General features: G+C 37.6%; 1 protein-coding gene across 1 annotated transcript; it reads right to left on the bottom strand.

Moving 5' to 3' along the window:
• Positions 1 to 1174: 1174 nt before the first annotated feature.
• Positions 1175 to 23344, bottom strand: LOC110063956 (sorting nexin-14-like). Its single transcript, XM_020770951.2, has 40 exons — positions 23136 to 23344; positions 21885 to 21953; positions 21442 to 21493; positions 20760 to 20842; positions 19953 to 19980; positions 19378 to 19428; positions 18756 to 18799; positions 18522 to 18609; positions 18275 to 18359; positions 17679 to 17841; positions 17482 to 17557; positions 17283 to 17327; positions 17001 to 17084; positions 16424 to 16538; positions 15710 to 15777; positions 15513 to 15600; positions 15329 to 15386; positions 14636 to 14702; positions 14140 to 14201; positions 13313 to 13398; positions 12497 to 12546; positions 11999 to 12112; positions 11429 to 11474; positions 9564 to 9585; positions 8905 to 8954; positions 7864 to 7979; positions 7445 to 7556; positions 6716 to 6756; positions 6357 to 6436; positions 5835 to 5865; positions 5636 to 5667; positions 5362 to 5390; positions 4632 to 4688; positions 4114 to 4207; positions 3939 to 4009; positions 3435 to 3465; positions 3258 to 3322; positions 2716 to 2807; positions 2206 to 2262; positions 1175 to 1828 (listed from the first exon to the last, which is right to left on the bottom strand). The coding sequence occupies exons 1-40, from the start codon at positions 23327 to 23329 to the stop codon at positions 1787 to 1789; spliced, it is 2838 nt and encodes a 945-aa protein (XP_020626610.1). The 5' UTR covers positions 23330 to 23344; the 3' UTR covers positions 1175 to 1786.

The following is a 23344-nucleotide window of genomic DNA, read 5'->3' on the forward strand; positions in this document are numbered from 1 at the left end:
TTTGCACGAAATTTCACACCGGAAAAACAATTTTGGAGAACTTAACTGGTGTACTAAATTCAACTAACATAAAGTACTTTGAAAAAAATCTGTTCTGTAGACGCCGAGTAAGCCGATTAAATGACAAAGTTGCGTAAACAAACCCACCTGTAAGTCATTTCACTGCAGGAAGAAAAGGTCCGTATAGTGAAAAACTGTGACCTCAGGCTTGAAAATGCTGCCCGAGGCCGCAGGGCGAGGGCAGCATTTTCAAGACGTCGGTCACAGTTTTTCACTAAACGGACCGACCAGCCGGCCAATAACAAACATAGCTTCAGGTAGTGAAATAAAGAAACAAGGCAGGGTGACTTCTCCCATTATCATTTCCTTTTATTCTGGCGCAGAACGTTGCAAAAAATAAAACTTGGATATCGATAATAGCCGCTGAAAAAATTTATTCCACATTATAAAAAGTTAATGTAAAAAAAATTTGAATTTCCCATTCCCCATGCCCCATGCCCCATGCCCCATGCCCCATGCCCCATGCCCCATGCCCCATTCACCATTCCCCATTCCTCGTTTTAGGAACAACCGTTACGTTGAGACGCGCAGCGGCGTATTTTTGACGAACTTCGAGGTGTTTGGAAATGTTGTCATACACCGTTTGAGTGCTTAATACTTCTTCTCAATCAAAACCAAACCTAAGGAGATAACGGAGAAATGAAATCGCATAAATCTATGCTAATATCCAAACACTGTCACGGTCATGATTTCCTTCGTTTAAACTTGAATTATTGAGAAAAGCAGTTGATAACTACATCTTTTGTGTATTCATAATGGCATCTCTCCATATGGGGATATTGGCAGAACCCACAATGCACCTGCTCGCATTTCATAGTTTCTAAGCTGGTAGAGTAACACCCTGTTATTACAGAGGTCCTGTTGTAGCCTTGAATGTTTTCGTCCGGCAGCGCATTGCTAATACAGTAATTGATTAACAAATAAATTATTAACGAACATTTAGTTCACTTCAAGATGAAAAAAAATAAGAAAGAAAAAAAAAACGCTAAGAAACCTCGAGCTCATAATCTAATTGTTTGAGAATGTGCTGTTAATCAAGATGACGCAAGAAAAATAAAACAGACAAAGTATCAGTTACTTTTATGTTTGAGTGCACACTAAACAGACAGCAAGGTTTCTATAAATCATTTTATTTCACAATTTTTTTTGATATAAAATATAAATTACAACCATTTGATTTATATGTGACGTTTTGGTTTGTTTATACACAGTACTTTCGCAACCACATGTACACTAGACTTCAATAACATTTTTAAAATGTTTCACAAATTTGTTTTCTCGTGCCAATTAAGCACTTAGGCCTTGTTTATTCTATCGCACACTTTTCCAACAGTTTCGTTGGCTGGCAAAAAATGTAGCATCTTCGATGAACACTTCGCTCCACTCGCCGCTTAGGCCCCGTTCACACTAGCCGAAGGAATTTTAAAACGCAACAATAACCGGTCATGTTAGATTTGTGGTCGAGGAAAACTCGGGCTGGAAAATATCATGACTATCGTAACGTTATCGTTTTCGAAAAGCTTTATTTCTAAAATGTTTTCCGTCTACACTAAAGCGCTAAGCCGACGTTTTCAAATTCCTCCGGTTTGAAGAGCGTTTTCGCAAAGTTCCGTTTTCGTGACGGTTTAGTGTGGACGGATGGCCTAACCGGAGAAATAAAGCTGCGTTTTCAAATTCCTCCCGAGTAGCGCGGACGGGGCGTTGGACCAGTCTTCACCTCAACCATTCAGCAGCGACTTGGGAGTTCGTCCGCTGGGAATAACTTGCTCTGAGGACAACAATATTAAAGATATCAATGTTATTGATAACTGTTTGCTGTTAAAAACAGGACCTATCGGATCAGCAAGATTATTTCAGTAGCAAGAGAACCGATTGCAAGATTGCTCTTGCAATTTAAGTCTTAAGTTATCAATAACTTGATGATTTTGTCTTTTTCGTTGTTTAGGCTGCCCCTCATTTCTCAATTCTCAGCAAGTAGCTATAAATTTTGGCATCTCTATAAATTCTGATATCTCTTTATAGTGAATCAAGGGAATGAAGTCTGCCAAAAAAAGAGATCGTTTCGTCGTTTCACATTTCAGTCACACCCAAACAACCATTTTAGTAGTTCAAGTTCTTCGGAAATAAAAATAACATTATACGTACCTCTTTTAGTTCGGGAAAGATCTCTCCGATCACACAATCCAGAAGAACATAGGTCAGCTGTGAGAGATAAAAAACGCGCGAGTCCATCATAAGTTCAGGGATTAAATCATAATTCTCTTTGCTTCTGGTCATACTTTTTTAAAATTTCTCCTTCAATGAATTTGGTTTTTAATTAAAATAGTCCTGATCAAATTCTTCATTCCTGTGACCTGCTATGAATTTTGGTCATAAAAATGTCAAGAGAGGTTCGTCATTAACCAAACAACCACAATGTTATTCAATTTTGCACACATCAAGAATCTTGATTAACGAACTGGATAAAACAGAAGAAAAGAAAAATTGCTGATTCTATGAAAGACTGAAATAACTGGCTTTGATGATTTACGACTTTCTGGCAACACTACGTAAAATCATTTTCCTCAAGTTATCAACCAAAGTCTTTTTTATGACCTCCGTAATTTCGTGTTAACCTGATAAACAGAAGGTAGGAGCTCCAATCAAGATATCTACCTGTTTATTCAACCTGGGTTGTTGTAGCAGCTCAAATAGTAACGTGATACCGGACTTATGTCTTTCGGTGCCTATCACTCGTACAGCCATGTCTGAAACACAAAGCATTATCACAACATACGTTTGACTGAGTACGTGATAGTAAAATGTACCACAATAAAATACAGCAAAAGAACAAATACGTTTGTAGACATATTCCCAGGTTAATGGATGACATCTGTCCATTTGCCTTAGCTCTGAAACCAAGTAGTACGAGGTTGAGTAGAGATCTCGAATGCCAACACAATTACAAGGGTAAAAGTTTGAAAGATTTCCCCAAATAAACTTCCGTTCAAGTAGCTTACAGTAGACGGGAAGGATATGGCGGCATTCTTACATTCTTAACGGGTTGGACGACAGCTTCCAAGAAAAAGGCTTTCCTATCTAACTCTTGTTTTTAACATGCTAACTGGTAGACTGTACCAAACTAGTATTTGGGCGGAGTTTAGGCCGCGGTAGACTTGTACTTTGTATAAAAAGCTACGCAAATGTAACTACCAAACCTGGAATGAAATCCAGCATTTCTTTCAGAGTCTGTTCGCGTCTTTCTAACTTCTGTGTATCGGTTCTGTACAACAAGAGAAAAACAAGCAAAAAATCGTAAAATCAGAAAACAGAAAAACAGAACGATGTATAAAAGTGCCAGCAAACTACAAATAAAGAAAGGCGGAAAGTATTACCTCGGGGGATCTTGATCAAAGAAGATTGCATCTATAAATAGAGAAAACAAACAAAAAAGGCATCAGGTTTAACTAGGATACCGTAAAATCCCACGTTAAAGCCCCCCTGGTTATAAGTCCACCTGGATATAAGCCCTTCTATTTGCTAACAAAGATATTATTTCGGATATAAGCCCCCCCGGATACAAGCCCATCTAATGTATAAGTGCGTTCCTTTTGCGTTTTATAAATGTATTATAAATGTAATGGTATGTTAGCTTTCATTCGTTTCTCAGATACGATTTATCTCGTCGTTCCGAAACATTTTCTCTTTATTTCGCTTATATGCCCCCCGGATATACCCTACCCCCCGGGTATATACCCACCCAAAACCCCTTATGAACTTATATAAGCCCAGGGCTTTACGATATAGGACATGGGTTAAGAACCATAACGGACCTTGGAGTACGCGACAAATGAATGCACTTTCAAAATGCATCCAGCCGGTCAATTCGGGAGACTTACCTCTTAGTAAGTGAATGATCATAACCAAGCGATGTTCGTTTGTTAATAGATCCAATTTACCGGCTAAATATCTAAAACACAAAAGCACATGTCTTTATAACCGGGATGAACTTAACCTGGTATTTTTACGAAGGAAACTCATTAAGGGGCGGGAGAATAGGTGACCGTAACATACCTGTCGGCGTACACATCAAGGGTCTGTTGAAAGGCGACTTTTCCACAAACTAGCAAGCTGTATAACCACGCTGGAACACTAAACAGCCGCTGAGCTAGGAAAATTGAGAGCCAGAAAAAATTATGACGACAGCACTCCAACGTACATTTACAACAGCTACCATGTCTTCTGCTAAAGTGAAACCATTATCTACAAAATAAGTCTAAGGCACAAATTAGCCACTGTAGAAACCAGAAGAAATCTGAGGCGAGTCTCGTCTCGCATTCCTTTTTGGAATCGTTTGTCTTCTTCTTCGTTTGTCTTCTTCTTCAGTTTGACTTCTCTTTTGTCTTGTCATCAGCAACGGTTCCACAAGCCACTGCGAAGTGAGACTCGGCCCAGATTTCTTCTCGTTCATATAGTGGCGAGTGACGCTATGGAGTGACTGGAAACGGTCCGAAATTTTAACATGACTTCAATAACCCTGGCACAGGCGACAGGTACTTGAGTTAAGTAACAAAACGTACAACACCACTAACCAAGGTAGAGGATATAATCAGTAACACCGGTGACTTGTAGCTGCGGCTTGCCTGTCGCTGAGTATCAGAAAGAACGACATGTTAAGTCGATATCAGTGAGAATGATCGGGCATTTGAAGGTGATTTCGTCTAGTAATGCTGCTGAATAAAAGAGCAAAATTACAATATTTAGAGAGGAAGTCGTATCAGCCCCAGCTGGTTTTCACGCGGGTCCTCCATCCTAGCCGAATTGGAATTTGGAGTGTTGGTTTTCGTGCAAGGAGGAAAACCAGAGAATTTGGAGCAAGGCGAGAACCAACAACAAACTCAACCCACGTAAGGCCCCGGGCCGAAAACGAACCCGGGCCGCACTTGTGGGAGCCAAGCACTCTCACCACTGCGCCATCCCTGCTCCCCAAAATTATGGTTTGAAAAAGTGGATGAGCTTAAAATAAGTACAAGAAACTCGTTGAGGTACAAGGAGGACGACAACGACGACCAATCTGTTTATTTATTTTTTTAGTCTTGCGCGGAGCGATAGCCTCTTTAATAATCAACAAGTAAATAAAGAAATAGATATTAGCACTACTGTACTAATTAGGGACATTATAAATTAGGAAAAAAGTGTTGTTAATAGAACAGAAAACTTGTTAAAAATCCCAACTTGTTAGAAGCTGACCATTTCGTCATTTACAATACGTGGACGATTTTGGAAATTTTGACTCGAATTACCATACAAAAATTGACCTACCTTCCGCTTTTAAGCGCATTGAATTACTCCTAAGAACAAATGAAAAAAATTAAATAGGCAACCAAATTCTGCCACACTAGGGGTTATGCGTGGAAAGCGAAATTGCGGGGTAAAACAAACTTATTTAACGGAGGGAGGTGGGGGGGGGGGGGGGGGAGGGGGATACTACGACAGTTATCCACAAAATTATTTTTACAATTTCAGTAATGTTTATAAGTTATGTAGCGCCACTAGTGTAGAACTTTCAGTCTCTGAAATTATAAACAAAACTTACAAGGTTTTTCTTCTTCCTGGAAATAGTCCCTCCTAAGTGAAATAAAATAGATCATACACATTTCCCGCATTAGAACACTCGAAAAGAGCCTCTTAACTATGAGAAATCATTAATACATGTAGCGTTTTGCGTGAAGGCTACAACATAGGCAGCAAGGAAAGAAAAGAAATCAGGAGTGAATAAGAAACTGAATGGGTACCTCGCTTCGTTTTGACTGATCTAGAAGGCCTCTGCAAAACCATACAAACAAACACAAACAAAACAAACATAAGTCCCTATTTACCACAGCTCTTTTATAAAACGATCAGGAGAAGTAGTAAAAAACCTCATTTTAATGGACCAATTTCGATATATTAAAATTTAGCTTAAAGCAATAGACCTCAGCACAAGACTCTGGGAAATAAACCCCACAAACTCTGTAGTTATTCCACAGAGCCTCGCATTGAGGTCTATTGTTTTAGGATGAGTTTTAGTATATCGAAATTGGGCTATTGGGATATCATTTACATTGTCGAGCGCGCAGTGAGAAAATAGGAATCATCAAAAATACAATTAACGAAATGTTTCAAAGCAACAGCAACGCGTGTGTTCTTTACTTATACTAATATGCTTGCATCAATAGTTCAAAGGAATCACGCTGTTACCAAATGTAAGTCATTTTATTATTGTTACATTTTGTATTTGAACATTACTGATTTAATATATGCAAATATTTACGTACTTTGGTAGTGGTTTTCGTTTTGTTGGTTCCACGGTAGAAGATAAAAACGCTTGCAGAAAAGGATCAAGGTTCTGGCCTTTCTGTGAAGCAAGATCGTAAAATGCCACTAAGAATTCTACTTAAACGCCAAATAATCTACTGAAGGGTAGCTTTCATTTACTCATAAACTAAACACTGAACTTACAAGGTCAAGCAAAATAACAATAAAAACAACAACTGAAGCTTTTAAAGTTATTATTCAGTTACCGTATACGTTTGTGAGGACAAATGCTTCTGTATAGCGGAGTTTATTGGATTATCTATTCACGCCACCCGGAAAACGTTTCAGAGTTCAGCATTATAATGATGTTTCTCCTTACCTCCTTCTTGAGTATCGTTGTCATGGACTTGAACTTTTTTCCTGTGTACCCAACAGTAAACGACAGATTAGAAAAAGCTTTAGGATAAACGAGACACGATATAAAGTGGTTTTCATTTGAGCGCCTAATTAACAATTAGACCCGTAGCCCTTGCAGGCTACGGGTCAATAGCCCATGAGGTGAAGCCGAATGGGCTATTGAACCGTGGCTCTTGAAGGCGAAGGGTCTAATTGTTTTAGTATCACCCAACTAGTCGGACAGAAAAGACAATAATAAAGTTAGCAAATGCAAGTTGAAGAAATATTTATCTGGGAATAAAACGAAAGAAAGCGTCACGCTCGATTGCGCCAATTTCGCTACTCGAGGACTATTACTAATAGACCTCTAGTAGCGTAGCCAATTAAAATGCAGGATTTGCATTCGTCCACTAGTTGGGTGATACTAAAAGTGAATGGTTTTCCATTACTACACTACACGATTGGCTTGAAGATCTCGCGCCAATTTTTCATCCAATCAGTAGCAAAACCAACACCAATCGTGACTCGTTCGCACGCGTTTTCCCGCGCTTCGCGTCAGCTACATGAAATCATTTCGAGTTTGATTGGTTCACTATATTGCCTGTGTCCTTTGTGATTGGCTGGAGTGATTACTTTGGTTTTGGTTTTACGACATTCAAATGAAAACCGCTCTAGGTATGTAAGGTAAATGAATAACATCAACCAGTCTCACCCGCTTTGTCGCCCATTTTGTCAGGACCAAACATGTTGCTGAATTCTTTATCAGGAGAAAAGAAGTTGAACAACAGGGCACTTCCTTTGAGCAGGGAATTAGAACACAAATACTGAAAACACAAAAACATGGCAAAATTTAGCGAAATGTATCGTGACTTAAGCCGTCTTTGAATCTTCTCAGCCAATTTACAAATTAATGTTCACACAAGTAATTCATCCTCAGATGGCTTTCGCGCTTTCTTCCGTAATTTTGGTTTAGAGTGACCAAGGAATAAGAAAGCAAACTAAAATATAAAAGCTCTCGGGCCAATTTTTTTTTTTTATCTCCATGCCTCTTTCTTTAATTGAATTTTTAAAGAACCGGCACCTGATCGCAAGTTATCCTAATAGACTTTCAAGTCAGTCATGCTAATTCACCTTTAAATATTTCTCAAACTGAACTCGACAAGCTTCGAAGTAAGCAGCTGTACTCTTTTGTGAGATAGTTTTAGAGGAATTACGTTTCGATGGCAGAAGGGAGTCATCAATGGCACCTGTAAAAAAAACAAACAAACAAACAACAACACTCGTAGGTTATTAGCTGTGAAATGATGGACCTCATGGTTTTCAGCACGTTTGATTCGGGATCAAGCGGCCTGGGTTCTAGCCCAAGTCACTTAATTTATCATTTAATGCAGTTTTATCTTCCGTTTCATCGGCCGAGAGCCCACCACGTGACCTGCAAATAACTGCCTACAAATAATGGTCTGCTCATGCGTAGTACCGTCTGAATGTGTTTTGCTGCAAATAATATTCTACTCATGCGTTATTGTGCCCACGCGCCTGTGTGAAAAATGGCACCCGTGCTGTCAGAAAGTGATTAAAATAAGGAAAAAAACTTGGTGATCGCATGATAAAAACAATTATTGAACTCGGTAATCGCAATATTTCGTGACTTGTCAGTGTCTCGCAGATCAATTATTAGCCTCACCCTCCGGCTTCGTCAAATAAATGATCTGCGAGTATCTGACAAATTAGGAAATTTTGCTCAACCTCGTCCATTACTTGTTAATTATGAACGATCTTTTAGGGCTGCCTATCAAAATTTCAGGAGCAACTTGTGATGGCCTAGCATCCCATCCAGGGATGGGGTTGGGGGGGGGGGGGCGGGGGGGTAAGAGCAATACTCCTGGCCGCATCATGGTTTTCTCCTTCACAGAGACTCAAGGGAGGTATTTCGCCTGGGGAGAATCGGCTGAGCAAAGCAAGTGCTGACATAAAAAACGCCTAATTCTTTCGACTTTGCGCCTGCATTCACCTCGCATGGTGGAATTCTACAGCGGACACTGGAACCTTTTGCGCTGTGGAGGAGAAAGAGCCTTCATGCTACAAGAACCGGCATAAAAACTTTGGTTCGAGCATAGACCGGACCATGGTCTCCAGGAGGAAACAGATAAATACTATGAATGTTTAACCTACCATGAAATTCTTTAAGCTTGCTCTGGAGAACAAAGAACTCGTTATACCTCCTGAAAATCGAAGAGAATAACAGTAAGGTACAACTGAACTATTAGGGAAAAAATTACCTTGTTTTTAAGTAATGTTGTTTTCATTACTGCACACAGTACTATGTTCCTTTGCTAAAATAGGTCAGTTTGTTTTCGTTAATTTTGCGAGAACGTTAGCCGACGCTAGTTACGAAAGTTCAGTCTCACGCTCTCGTTTCACTGCCCTGAAGATAGTAAACGATAGTTGAAGAAAACTGTTGTTCAGACTTATCCCCAAATTGTCGTCCACCGTCGCCCTCCGCGAGACCAGGCATTGAGATCGTCGAAAATGAAACACGCGGAAAGTTTAATATCTCGATTCAGTTTCCTTCGCAAATCATACCACACTGTAAAATGTTTTAGATGAAAATTTTAATCGACCTATTCTACAACCTTTTCCGCAAATTCTACAGCAGCAGAAAATACCTTTGTCACTTGTTTAGTTCTGTAATTTGAGATTGCAGAACGATGAATCAGTTTGAAAGAAAAACACCAGTTTTCGCGTCTAATAATGAGCCAAAAAATTACTGACAAACTAAAGGAAAAAAACAAATTTTGAAATATTGTTGAAATCTATGCGGAGAAACCTACCTGGCAACATCCCATCTTGTAGCTGTGAGAAAAAATAGAAACTATTTCACCTTTGAAATTCTTATTAAAATACACGCTAGGAAAGGAAAGCACGAAAACAACAGGCGAGAGTAAAGAATAGGGCCCGGCTTGAACGCCGCACTTTTCACTTTTAGGCCCCGTTCTCACTAAGCCGGAGGAATTTGAAAACGCAGCTTTATTTCTACGGTTAGCCCTACCGTCCACACTAATCCGTCACGAAAACGGAGCTTCTCGAAAACGCTCTTTACACCGGAGGAATTTGAAAACGCCGGCTGTGCGTTTTAGTGTGGAGAGAAAACATTTTGAAAACGAAGCTGTTCAAAAACGGTGACGTCACGATAATCGTGATATTTCCCAGCCCGAGTTTTAATCAAACACAAATCCAAAATGACCGGTGATTGCTGCGTTTCAAATTTCTCTGGCGGCGGCGTAGTGAGGACGGAAAACATTTGATGCGTCTTCAGAGTGAAACGTCCGTTTTCAAATTCCTCCGCCCTAAATGACCGTCAAGTTAATGGCGAGCTTAATTCAGCAAGGACGTACTTCCTTTTCCTACTATTGGAAGGTTAAGTGAAGACTGCCGGGTTTTCACCAGCGCATAAGCAAAAGCATAAGCCACCATACGCAGGCGCGGTAAAACATGCTGATAATTAGCACCTTTTGTTGGAACAATTTCTTTACAAAAGGTGTTACTTAACAGCACCTCACTGCACCTGCTCGCTTGCTAGTGAAAACCAAAAACAATTCTTCTCATCATGTTCTCATCAAAACCTTTTTGGATTGCTGCATGATACAAATTTTGGGCCTTGACCAACTTTCTTGTCGCCGCTGCCGCTCGACTGATGGCCCTTCGGACATTTACTTTTTTTTTTCTTAAATAATTCTCAATCCGGAAAAAAATTCTCATCAGTTTGTTTAAATATTGTTGCACGACAAAGGAAGGAGTGGAAAACATTTAACGCTTTTGTACTCGAGAAGATCCGATATATACGGCAACATGAAAACAACGGCATTTCCAAACGTTGAAGCTGAAAAGGTCCTTGGCTTCGTTAAGATCAAGAGTAGACCACGAAAAAATCAAAATCAATGAGCTAATTATCTTAGAGTAAAACACTCTTTACCCTATTGAAATTGCCGCTTTCTGGGGACAAACAAAAACCACCATTCAAGATGCCGATTTTGGTTTGTTCTGATGCAAATTAGTTGATTGTAAAAAAGTCCGAAATTTACAAGCGCGCGTTGTTTTGGCTTTTAAAACAGCACGTTGACAACAGACCGGGTGAGAGCTTTGTTACCAAAATGATGGAATACGAAGAAATACGCGACAGACTCAAAACCTTAAAGTATCAATTGGCATATCTGGCGAACAGTCTGTCGCAAAGTGAATCACGGCTCCAAGATTCCCTTGAACGAGCTGACATAACTCAGCAAGGAGCAAAAAGCTTAACAGAAAAGTTCGGAAGAATAGCAAGAGATTTGGACGAGGCAGAAGAAAGCTTGAAGAACGTATACAAACAGTTACTGACAGAGAACACAACAAATAAGAAAGAATGCCTTGAAGAGCGAGATCAAGCATTTAAATCAGGGCAAGATGAGAGACAAGGTATTCGCGTTGGCAACGAAGTGGAGTGAATAACGAAACGCGAATCAAACGTGAATCAACTTGACCTTGGTTAGTTGTGAATAAGCTTGTGGTATGGCGTATGAGATCTCTTCTGTTACCAGGAACAACGAACATGAATCCCAAAGCAATAAAATGTAGAATATCGGTTCAAGACGGCAACGATTTCAATGGCAACGCACCAAAGGAAAACTCAAAGTAACAGAAATCTCGGCGAGCATACCTTCAGTGACATCGGCTCTTTCAACTGATATGATGAACATGCATTTCTGTAAAGAAAAGGAACAAATGAGAAAGGTATCGAGAAACTATTTTACAAGTCGATTCCCGGTATGGAACATTAAGTTTGAAAACCTGTCTTATACTTGGGAACTACGAACAAGAATTTAGAACACACTAAGAACAAACAAAGCATTTTAAATTGCTGTACTGCATAGAAATTTCATACTTTACTGTAGAGGCGAGCTTGTTATTTTGCTATTTGAAACCAACATGGTGTTAGTAAGCAAATGCTAGTGTTTGTAAATAAATCAACCGAAACTCGATGAAATTTGTTAGTAGAGACCACAGAATATATGCCTGACGTTTCACTTGCCTGCCAAAAGTGCGTAAGGCGATGTCGAGGAAATAAACTGAACATTACAACTCAAGTTTCCTACTCGCACAAAAAAAGAAACATTGTGCACAAATATCTGTGAGTTTTCGCGCCGAGTGAACGACCAGAAGCTACAAGACTTTTGTTCAAGCATTTAGAAAAGTGCAAATAAGCAACTTGGGCGAAATCAACAATCACCTGTCTAGTTTCCATGATCACGTGTGGTATCGTCACTTTCCACCTGCTGAGATCACGTGATTCTTCTTCTTCCGCCTCCTCTGTTTCTTCATTATCATTTTCCAGCTCAAAATCCTTAAAATCCCAAAAAAATAGCAATAACTTTTCCTTTTATATTGTAAAAAAGCAACAAACACAGCATAAGACGAGGCCATTTCCGAGTTCCCTTGTGTCTTTGTTTCGAAACGAGTCTCCGTGCAAAACCTTTCATATGAAAACGAGTTTGATTTGTATGAAAATGAACGGCGGAACACATTTTCATATGAAAGACTCGTTTTGACACAGAGGCACAAGGTAACTCGGAAATGGCCTATTGTCGGTGACACTGGGCAATGGCTAAGCGCGCACAAGGATGCTGGGACCGCTAGACCGAGTCCCCCGCGCAGATGGACAACAGTACGGCGTGCCAAACGATCCCAAACTTCCTTACGCGACTATGTTCGTGAGGTGCTGTATTACCGGAGGTGTATCCGGGATATCAAACGGGTCCTCTTCGAACGGTGAATCGTCTGTGGTATAAAATAAATCAAAAGACGTTACTTAGGCTTCACTCCGCTGGCAACATACAGTAATTGCAAGTGCAGAAAAAGCCAAAGCAGTGTGTAAGTTCAATTCAGTTTGTACGAACAGAAAGTAGACTTGAAGAAAAGTTGTTCAAAGGATATTCTACCAACTGAAAAAAAAAAAAAAAAAAATCAGAAGAGGCAGACACTGGTTATTATTTGTTCACATGTATTTGAAATGACGCATGCGCTACTCTCTACACTCTACAACTCTTGCACTCCCGGCTGATTACTCAGAATCCATATTAAAGTCTCGTTTAATCTTTACTTTTCACACAGTTATTTAATACGGTCGTAGTTTTAGTGTTTTAATGTATTTGTTCCCTCCCGACTGACTAGTCATGCTATTTACGGGTGACTTGTAAAAACCTTTTTTATTTTTACACGTATCAACAAAGATTACAGATTAAAGATTAAAGAAATGTCAGTCATCTCCCGCCCTGAACTCAATCCCTGCCGGCCGAGAGACGCCTGAAGTCTGAGCGTTATAATTTCGTCCAATGACGTCACTTCCTGTTTCTAATGTGGAAAGTAATTTCTGATTGGCTTTCAGCTTGTGCAGGCGTCCCTCGCTCGGGGACTAGGCTGAGGTCGGGAGATGAATGACATTACAGGCTATAAACCATAATCATCCGGACGCAAATTCTGCCTATCAACCTAACCCTCCACACTTCAGTTTTCAGCGCCATGAATAGCACTGAGCTCTTCCTACCTTTGCTTGGATTCATCACTTTATCTTTCAATTTTCCTGCTAGCCTTGAAAACTCCGCCAGAGGATCAAATTTTTTCTTTGAAACCCTACAAAAAATAGATAGTTATAACACAAGGCACGCGGCATGGTTGGGTAGTTTATGATGCTGTATACCATGCCATAGAAAGTACAACCAATCAGAATGTAGGAAAGCCGTCGAACCGTTGTATATTGCACGGCATTACATCCAAACTTCCCATCGTGCGCCACGCGTATGCCCGATTGATTGTGTTGCCCACTACATTTTCTGTAGCATTATGGTATATGGCCTTAACGCTCGTCTGTATACCGAGAAAATACTAGTGACTCGTGGGATATTCAATGGTATACCACTTTAAAACGTTGCATAACTAGTTATGTATTATAAAAATCTATAGGTCCCTGGTTCAGTTCTTCAATCTTGCCAAAATTTAGATGTATTCTAGAGCTGTAGTCCTGAGTTCAACTCGATCGCGCTTCATTTGTAAATGACCGTCAGACCAATTGGTAAATCTCTCTCCAGCTGGGATGCTCTAACTGACTTATCATATTTGCTTGTTTATTTAGTGTTTCCAATAGGTACAAGAGTGCGTCCCTAACAGGCAAAGCTAAATTCACCGACATTATAAGTAATTTAATTAGGTTTACTTTTATTTAACTTTAAGTTGATTTTTCAAAAAGTCGCCCGTTTCCAAGCGGACCTTTGACACGAGGCTGAACTTTGTGATATAGTGGCCAAAAAACAGTAATTTTATTCCTTCATTAAGCCCTAATCATTATAAAATAAAGCGTTTGAGAAAGCAATTTACCTTGACGTTGGTTTGTACAATGGCTTGGCTGGTAAACGACTTCCACACAACAAAGAGAAATACTGCAAGATAGAAAAAAACGTTTTGTTTTACCACAGTGGTTCAGTGTTTGTAAGGGGTCTCTATCTTCTTTCTCACGGGTTACTGTTCTTGGTCCCTTCCGTAATGTGTTAATGAGATGTAGTTTCGCGACTCGTACGAACCGTACGCATTAAAAAAAATTCGTTGCAGAGCCTCCTTTCCGTGGAATTGATCGTTGGTTACGTGAAATAACACTCCCTTTTATTTTATTGTTAAGTATCACATAGATGTAAACCTCTGGAACTAATCGTATACCTATGAATGGTAAAGCGCATTTTACGGCTCATACAACCTGCACGAATCGTTCAACTTGATTATCAACTTTACCGACTTGAACAAATATTTTAATAAACATGGCTGTAACTCACAACATCCAATGTGCGTGAAGTCTTTGAAACAACATAACAATACTTACATCATCACTCTGGTAAAAGAGAGGAAGAAATGTTGTCTCCAGTAGATTGTACGCATATTCACAGGCTCTGAAATATACATCGATTGATTATTACATGTACACAAACTTGAATACAAATTTCTACTGACATTTAAGCAAGGGCAACACGCTTATCTGTCCAGATGCCGAACAATGCACTTAACATGATTCTTGTTCGGCTTGCATAATACAAAAAAACGCATCTTTACCCAAAGCAGATTCATCCAAACTACATGGATACCCTTGAACCAAACACACTATGATTTCCAGCCACAGCCGTGAGGTTTACTTTTTTAAATAAGTTTCGTAATTATTTTCCCCGAGTTAGAAAATGTTGTTGAATGTTGAAAAAGTAAGAAAGTAACTTTATTTTCGTGTCAAATGCATCTAGCGCGATAGGCGCTAATTGGGAACACGTTATAGAATACAAATTATTAATTACTAAAATTACAACAAACTTACACTAGCTACTAGATAGTTAATAAGAATGCTTATCGAATACTTTAACATACTAAGAATTGCTAATAAGACGTACACTAGCTACTAGATAGTTACTAAAAAAACTAATAAAATACCAGTTCAATATTTATAGTGGTCAAAGACCTTAGCTACACCATTCAGCTAGTTCTCAGGCATGCCACTTAAACTGAAGGAAGCAAAGGAGATCACACTTACTTAGAAAGCAAAGTTGCCATTTTTAATCTTTCTGTTTTATCCATGGGACCAATAATACCTAAAACAAAACGGGAAATAATTAAGTTTTTCTTTTAAGAAAATAATACATGATTCTAAAACTGAAGGTTTGTTAATATCGTTTGTTGATAAGATTTTATTTTACCATGAAAAAAAAAATACTTACATGCTTGTAGTCCTTCTACTATTTCTGGGTCAAAATTTATTCTGTCTACAGCGCCAGTATCAAAATAAGAACTGAAGATTTCTTTAACCTGCACGTCAAGAAAGCGTAAAACCAGCAAATATAAGGAAACACAAATTAAAATGTTATATTATAGCACAGTAAAAATAATTTATCAACTACCCTCGCACAAATCTCACCTCACTAATGAGAAATTCTTTTTCCTCGTTTGTTTCTTCAGAGGCAAAAATTCGCTTGTTGAAATCCTCTTAGAAGTTAGCAACACAACAACATATTAGTTCACAGCAAATTATTTGGACAGTGATTAAAATAAGAGTGTTACAATTTACAGTGTCGCCTTGAAGTATTTACCCGTTTGCCGCGGTTTTGCCTCGGCCGATTCGCAGATCCATACCGCGTTCTCGCCTCGTTCGGTCACGTTCGTGCAAGACGAGGTTGAGGAATTCGTCCCACCGCGGTAAATTCGCGGCAGAACAGCTCGGCAAAGACAAGGTTTTGCCGTATGCAAATAGTAAAAACTTTCAAACGATACTGCATGTAGGCGAGCAACATTACCATGAAAAATGATCAGAAAAAGGTAAGTGACGTTTAGTTTCACAGAAGCGCACTTTAAACATTATTCCAGTTAACATCTAGTCAACAAAAACAGTAAAATGATGATGGATCATAATTTCTTTGCAACATTTTGTATCCTTAGTGGGTTTCCAGACTTGTTCGCTAATTAAATTCAATCACCGCACGTGCAATGTAGTAAATTTCGCCTGGGTTCTGATTGAACAAGAAGTGGAAAACCGAGTTCAAAGAGATCTCAAAATGATCATACCACATATGTACGGCAAAAATCTTAAAAGCAAATCAAGTGCAAGCTATACTGTCCGTGTGTAGTAACATACCGACAGTGAGGCAGAACTGGAGAATATTTAAAGCTCCCTCGCTTTTCATAAACTGCATGAATGGAAACAGGGCAGACTGGGTGTGAAGAATGTCTGCTATGGACAGATGAAGAGCCTAGAAAAAAAAAAACACAACATCAATGGTTATTGTTATCAAAATACAAATTAAGGACGTTCACGCGAAAATTTTCCAACATTGATTTTTTTCTGAGACTTTTACCACGGTGACTGTAATATGATGAGTTAGTTACGTCAGAAATGGGCGGTCAAGGACTTCGTTTTGGAGAGGACATGCCCGGAAGAACACCCTAAGTCTGAAAAAATCAGGCTTCGTTAGCGAATAAGGGCACAGTGTCTGTAAGCCCAAAAATATTGTAATTAGATCTTAAAGAACAAGTTCGCATTTAGCACCCATAGTTTCAAGGGCCTTGCAGCCACAAGATAGCAGGGTTCCATGTCCAGTGGACAGAAATCTTGAAATTTATTTAACTTCTCACATTGATTTATTGTTCATTTTTGGACAATATGGAGATTCTTGTAAATTACTGCAATTACTGTTAACAGATAAATAACTTACCGAGTTTATAAGTGGAGCTCTCGGTTTTCCGAACTTAGCAAGTAAAGGGACTTTAGGACTTGAAGGTTCTGTAGAGGCAACCATCTGTGAAAAGAGTTTGATCACATATAAATAGGCTGAAGATTTGCCCTTACAAGAAAATGGCAAATTTATCTTTGATTTGTACACTGCATAAAACTTATACTTCTCAAAACATATGTGTACATGTATGACAGTATTTTATCATATTTAAAAATGTGTACAAAGCAAACAAGTGAAGAGAAAAGATTTTCAAATACTTACTGGTTCTTTGTCCAACAGTAGGAGAAGTATGTTATTAACAAAATCCTTTCCAAAAAAATTCAAAAATAAATCAAGTACATATCAAACATCATATTATCAACAGTTCATGGTCATTTAGGTCACTATAATATTTTTATTTAATATGTAATTTCGCATAAGATCTAATCAGTTATACTGTATGTATATGTTTTCAACTTACAGGATCTGACAGTTTGTCCACTGCCGTCAGAAACACTGCACTGGCCATTAATTCTCGCAGTAAGGATAAAAGGCTCCTAAAATTGACACAAGACAATATGGCCTATTAAAAATTGAATTTTTGAAAAATACTACAGGTGTGACAAAACTTGCAATATTTCAAGCTACAAGCAAGCTGCAGGTACGTGCTGTACTTACCTACATTGCAGAGATTCTGGAGGTAATATAAAAGGAATAATGGATTCTGAGAGCTTCCGAAGGTAATGAAGCTCCATTTGTCGGTTCTGCATGGCACAATGCATCCTAGGTCCAAAGCGATCTAGTATTGCTGTCTGAGTGTTGGTAGCCTGTGACAATTTGACTGGAAAACAACACTCTGTATCATCATAGGCCTACAGTTCATGCAGAGAGCTTTTAACTAGCTCTTTGCACGCATTGCAGGCCTATGATGATAGAGAATTATTACAAACACATTGCTTTTAAACATTCTCATTTAAATTGGTGTTTTGAAAACTCATCTTCACGTTTTCAGGGTGTTCCAAAATTGTTTACCAAAACATGAAAAAAATACTATTAAATAACCATATAATATTTATCCTTCATTATGCTAATTAATGTTATTTCATTTCGTCATAAATATATCAGTTTCAGAGACAAACACCCAAAAGTCAATAATTTTGTCATAACTATAAAAGCATTTTTTTTCTCATCATCAAACACAGTGTCTGCAACTAACATCTTCAGTAGGCAATTGATGTTAATACTATTTTACACTGTCACGCACTGACATATACCTTTCTCTTTAATACTAAGGTACATCTCTAAATGCTTCAAGCCTTCTTTTGCAACATTTTCTGTGATCAAAGTTGGAATATCAACCTGAAAAGCAAGGCAAAATGGTGGATTTAAAATAATAAATCTCTTATTTGATGGTTTAACATACATTGTACACACAGACATTTTGCACATTACTTGTGCATGACTGTAAATTCTACGCAACTTGAACATCCATCAAATAACACTTTTATCAATAGTACTAACCTTCTGTATTCTTTTTAATAACACTGCTGCCATATATCTGATGCTTGTACGGATTTCATCAACGCATATTTCACTGCAGCTCAACTCTCTGCAGTGTGGAACATAACAAAGTGCATTAAGGATTTAATAGGAAGGGTTGAAAATTCACTGGAAAGAAAGAACAACATCTGAGAGATTACATATCAACAAGTACATATCAAGTAATATCACGATTTAGCACAAATTAGTCATTACCTGTACCAGCTGTAGACGTAGCTTTGAAGAAGAAGGCCTAGAAACTAAAATATTGAGAAAACAAATACTAGCTGTTAGTCATAAGATTACTGGAGTTACATCTCTAAAAGAAAAATCCATAGCAAGTTTCACAAAAAGATCACTCAGTACAATTCAAATCTCACCAGAATTTTAAAGGATACACTGTACATGATTGAATACATGTACAGTATTTAGAAAATAAGCCCTAAGAAAATATGTGTGCTGATTGGTTTAAAATCGTGTTTCTATTAAAGAATTAGATTATGAGCTTGACATTTCTATTCCATGATAGTTGACGAGGGCACAGCCCGAGTCAACTATCATGTATAGAAATTGAGAGCGAATAATCTAACTGTTTTAGTATAAATCTACTAGTTGTTCAAAACTTTATCTAAATCCTCTTCACAGACACTTCAAAAAAAAAAAACAAATACACACAATAGATTACTTGTTCTTGATTTCTATGAGTGATACATGTAGTTCACTCAGGCTGCACCCTCATCAACTATATAGCGCAATAGAAATCTCAAGCTCATAATCTAATTGTTAATTAAAATGGAAACACTCGGCAAATTTTCAAAGAACTTAATAATTAACACACCTCTTGTAAAGCTGCATCTACTGATTCAGGAACAAGAAGATCTTCCCATGGCTAAAATATGGAAACAAATTCTGTCAGAAAAAGACTAAATATGAACCAAGATAACATTTCATAATTAAGGGAGTACTATCAGAGAAGCTGGCAGGATGACAAGAGGAGAAGGGATTTCAAGTTGCTTTACTTCCACTGTGACTATTACCAAGTAAAAAGTAAAACAGTTCACAGACTAATAATTATGTAAATGACTACTGACAGTGTTTCTAGTGAACTGAGGACATCCTGCAGGGCTCAACTTTCAGGAAAAAACCTTGGGGCCAGCTGGCCCCTAATTTTTCAGACTTAGGCACCAGCAAAAGTATTTCAATCAGTGAAAAGCCAGTGAAAAAAATTTGGTCGCATTGGTGACCCATTATTTTTGTTATTAAAAACTCAAATTAAAAAATCAATTAAAATTAAAAAAAACAAACAAACAAACAAACATAAGTGCACTCACATGTAAGTTAAAAATGGTCATAAGGTATCTGTAAATTCACATGCATGAAAGAACAAATAAGACAATCTTTTACTTAGCTCACCTTTAGTTCAGCCCTTGAAATTTCTGGTCTTTGAAATGCAAGAATGACAAGTTAGACATTCTTAATTATGAAGTTTATTTTATACATGTACATTAAACAGTAAAATTAATAGTTAAACTTTAATTTACATTATTTTAAATAATGAAGCTTATATTTATTGTTAAATAAAATTACCTGTATTTCATTAATCAGATCATAAATCAAGAGTGACATGATTAAATAATAAATTGGCTTGCTACATATTTGCTAACAAATAAAAAATTACTAACACAGGTTTAGACAACACAAAGTTCTTCCTTTTTGTCTTTGAAATTATTATTAATTACCTTTTAGATGATGACCACAACAAACTGATAACAAGAAAAAACATTTAACAAAATATCCTTAAGTTTCATCTCTCAGTAAAAATCGACTTTAGTTAGTAGCTAAGCTAGCATTCTATCATGAATGCTGTTCTGACTGATTGGCTACCCTACTCATTATCTATTCAGTTGTAGATAGTGAGTAGCCTAGCAATGTGCGGTTGCTAACAAAATGACAGCCACTTCTTTGCATTTTTTGAAGTGTCTGTGAAGAGGATTTAGATAAAGTTTTGATTGACTAGTAGATTTACACTAAAAATACTATTCACTATCAGTTTTTATGCATAATGGGTGATTTTGGACTACAACCTTACATAATGCAAAAGAAACCTCTTTTTGAAAGCTCATAATCTAATTAATACCACTGAGTTGTCTATGGGCTGGGTATTAGTCACTCAGCCAAATTTATTACCAGCAAGACATTAAAAATTTTTCCAATCTTTACCTATGACGTTGGCATTTACTGTTACCACAAATTGAGCATTGCTTGGATGCAGATGATTGCTGCTCTTCATTTTCCCCATAATTCTATTAAAAATAACATTTGAGATCAAAATATACATTTATGCAAAATACACTATAATAAGAAAGGAAGTAACCATTGACAAGAAATTTTTAAATAGCACATAAAATGTTGTTTGCGCAAATAACCTGATCAATAAACCATAATTGTTTTTCAGTTGTGCTCACTCATGAACCGACAAACATTCCATCTGAAGATACTTCGATTATGTACAGAACTACATTGCAATGTGAATGATTACACGTATGCAGCACTTCTTTGAGGGCAGGGCTCTTTAATATTTTTGCTCTTTGACATACAGCTTCTTATACTCATGGGACAGTGCTTAATTGAGTAAATATGGTTAGTATAATATTAAAACTTCCACTATAATTTTGATATTAATAAGTACATCCAAAGTCCTTCATCCAATCCTCACCTGTGCATGCATTCACATCGATGTACATTTTAACTTGAGTCACTCTTACATGACTTTGTATATCAGTCAAATAGGTGGAGATACAAAAGGTACGTGTGACATGTACTCCAGACAAGGTGTTAACATTACTTTGAAACATGTTTTAAAAATAATTATGAAAAGCAATGTTCAGAATACGCTATATACCTTTTTACGTTGACCCCAGTGCAATAATAGACTTGGTAATACTGGACAATAACTGAAACAGCAAGTGTAAAGTACATGCAAAATACGTGTATTTATTGAAATACAAATTAGGATTTAGAGAATCATAATGAAAACCCAGCCTCCAGACACCCAGTTATTAATACTTTACTTGAACAAAAAGGCTCACTCAGTCTGTTTCTTATTAGAGATCCTCATTTATTTTTAAAATTATTAATGCAACAACGTCATGGTCATTTTCAGAAATCCCAATTCCTTGTTATTTTTTTCAAACACCACTGCTCAGAAACTTATTACTGTACATGTACCTTGTAAGATATTGAACAGTGACGTGTAACTTATGAAATGAAAACAAAAGTTATTAAAAACTTCTACTAATTAATGTAAAATAAATGAATCAGCACAACACTGTCACGTTTATTTACCTGAAAATGAGAAACCCTACTGCAATTCCAAATGCAAGAACCCATATTCCAATAAGTAATGGAGGACAACTACAGATAAGAGAAAGAAAGAGCAGTGGTTATCAATTAAGGAGCTACAAATTCCATTCTCCGCCAAGAAAGGCATGACAGATCATGATGATGACAATGATGATATGAGCATGTCAGTGATGATGACGATGATCAATAAGAAATTCAATAACTTTAACCAGTCTGAAATTACATACATACAGAAATTCCAAATTCCTTGTTATTCGTCTGTAGTTCAGTCATACCTATCTTATCCACAATTATATTAACTAAAAGCCTAATAGTTCTACTGATAGTCACCAGTTTTTATATTTTTATATTATATTTTGCTCTTTTACAGTGAAATCTGTATTAAGTTGACACCCTTGGGACACTCACTAGTGTCCGCTTAATACAGGGTGTCTGCTCAAAACAGGTTTTAATACATTGTGCAATAATAGTTAATTAACCCTTTTGTAATACAGTGTAAGATCAAAGACTGCTCATAGCACAAATGTCCAGGCAGTCAATGCATCAATCTGGAATAATCTACTAGTTACAGTAGCTTTAAAATGACATCGCTGAACAATGAGGAGTCTGAGCAGAGCTTTTAGAAGTAAAAAGCCCTTGAAGTGTCAGCTTATATTTGCAAGTTTTTTGCAACAAAATGGCTTAATATTGATGTCCGCATCCGCTTAACAAAGCTGAATGTAGGCTTATTTTACAGTAACTGCGAGAAGAAAATTTTGGGACTCAAGCGGGTGTCCACTTAATAGGGGGTGTCCCCTTTATAATATGAGGTCTGCTCAATACAGGTTTCACTATAATTTATTCCATCTACTAAAAGCTCCACTGTATTTAGCAGGTTGTTCCCGACAGTTCGACAGCCAATAATTTGATCTCAACTACATTACATGCTAAACTCTGAGGTCCCAATATTATATCAGAGAACAGCTGTTTTAAATCTATCTTTTTTGCACAGAGCTCCCCTCTCATGCCCTCGTTCCCCCTCCCCAACGTTTAGCACATTAATTTACTGCACATATCACAGAGTTTAAATTTTTACGCTAAGTTATAAAATTAAAGCCGACACTAAGCTTCTCCCTCTTGAAATTAAAAACTGAACGAATGTACCGGAATCAAAGCTCCGCTCAACTAGGTTACTTGGACACGTTGACAAGAACAAGAAGATCACGAATTACTTAAGTGGAGAATTTACAGTACCTGTAAAACTGAAAGGTAAAGATGAACACAAAGACCGCTCCTGAGGCTAACACAGGTCGAATTGTATCTAAATTCTGACCTTCAAGTCTGTTCATTTTCGTCAAGACGTCATGATGATGAGTATCCGCTTCTTCAATCACGTCATATAAGAGTAAGTGAGAAGTCCACACGGCCCATTTTTTGGAACAATACATGATGCTTACATGACA

The sequence above is a fragment of the Orbicella faveolata genome, unplaced genomic scaffold (genome assembly GCF_042242905.1).
Source record: "Orbicella faveolata isolate gen_17 unplaced genomic scaffold, um_ofav_v1 contig_2, whole genome shotgun sequence".
NCBI lineage: Eukaryota > Metazoa > Cnidaria > Anthozoa > Scleractinia > Merulinidae > Orbicella > Orbicella faveolata.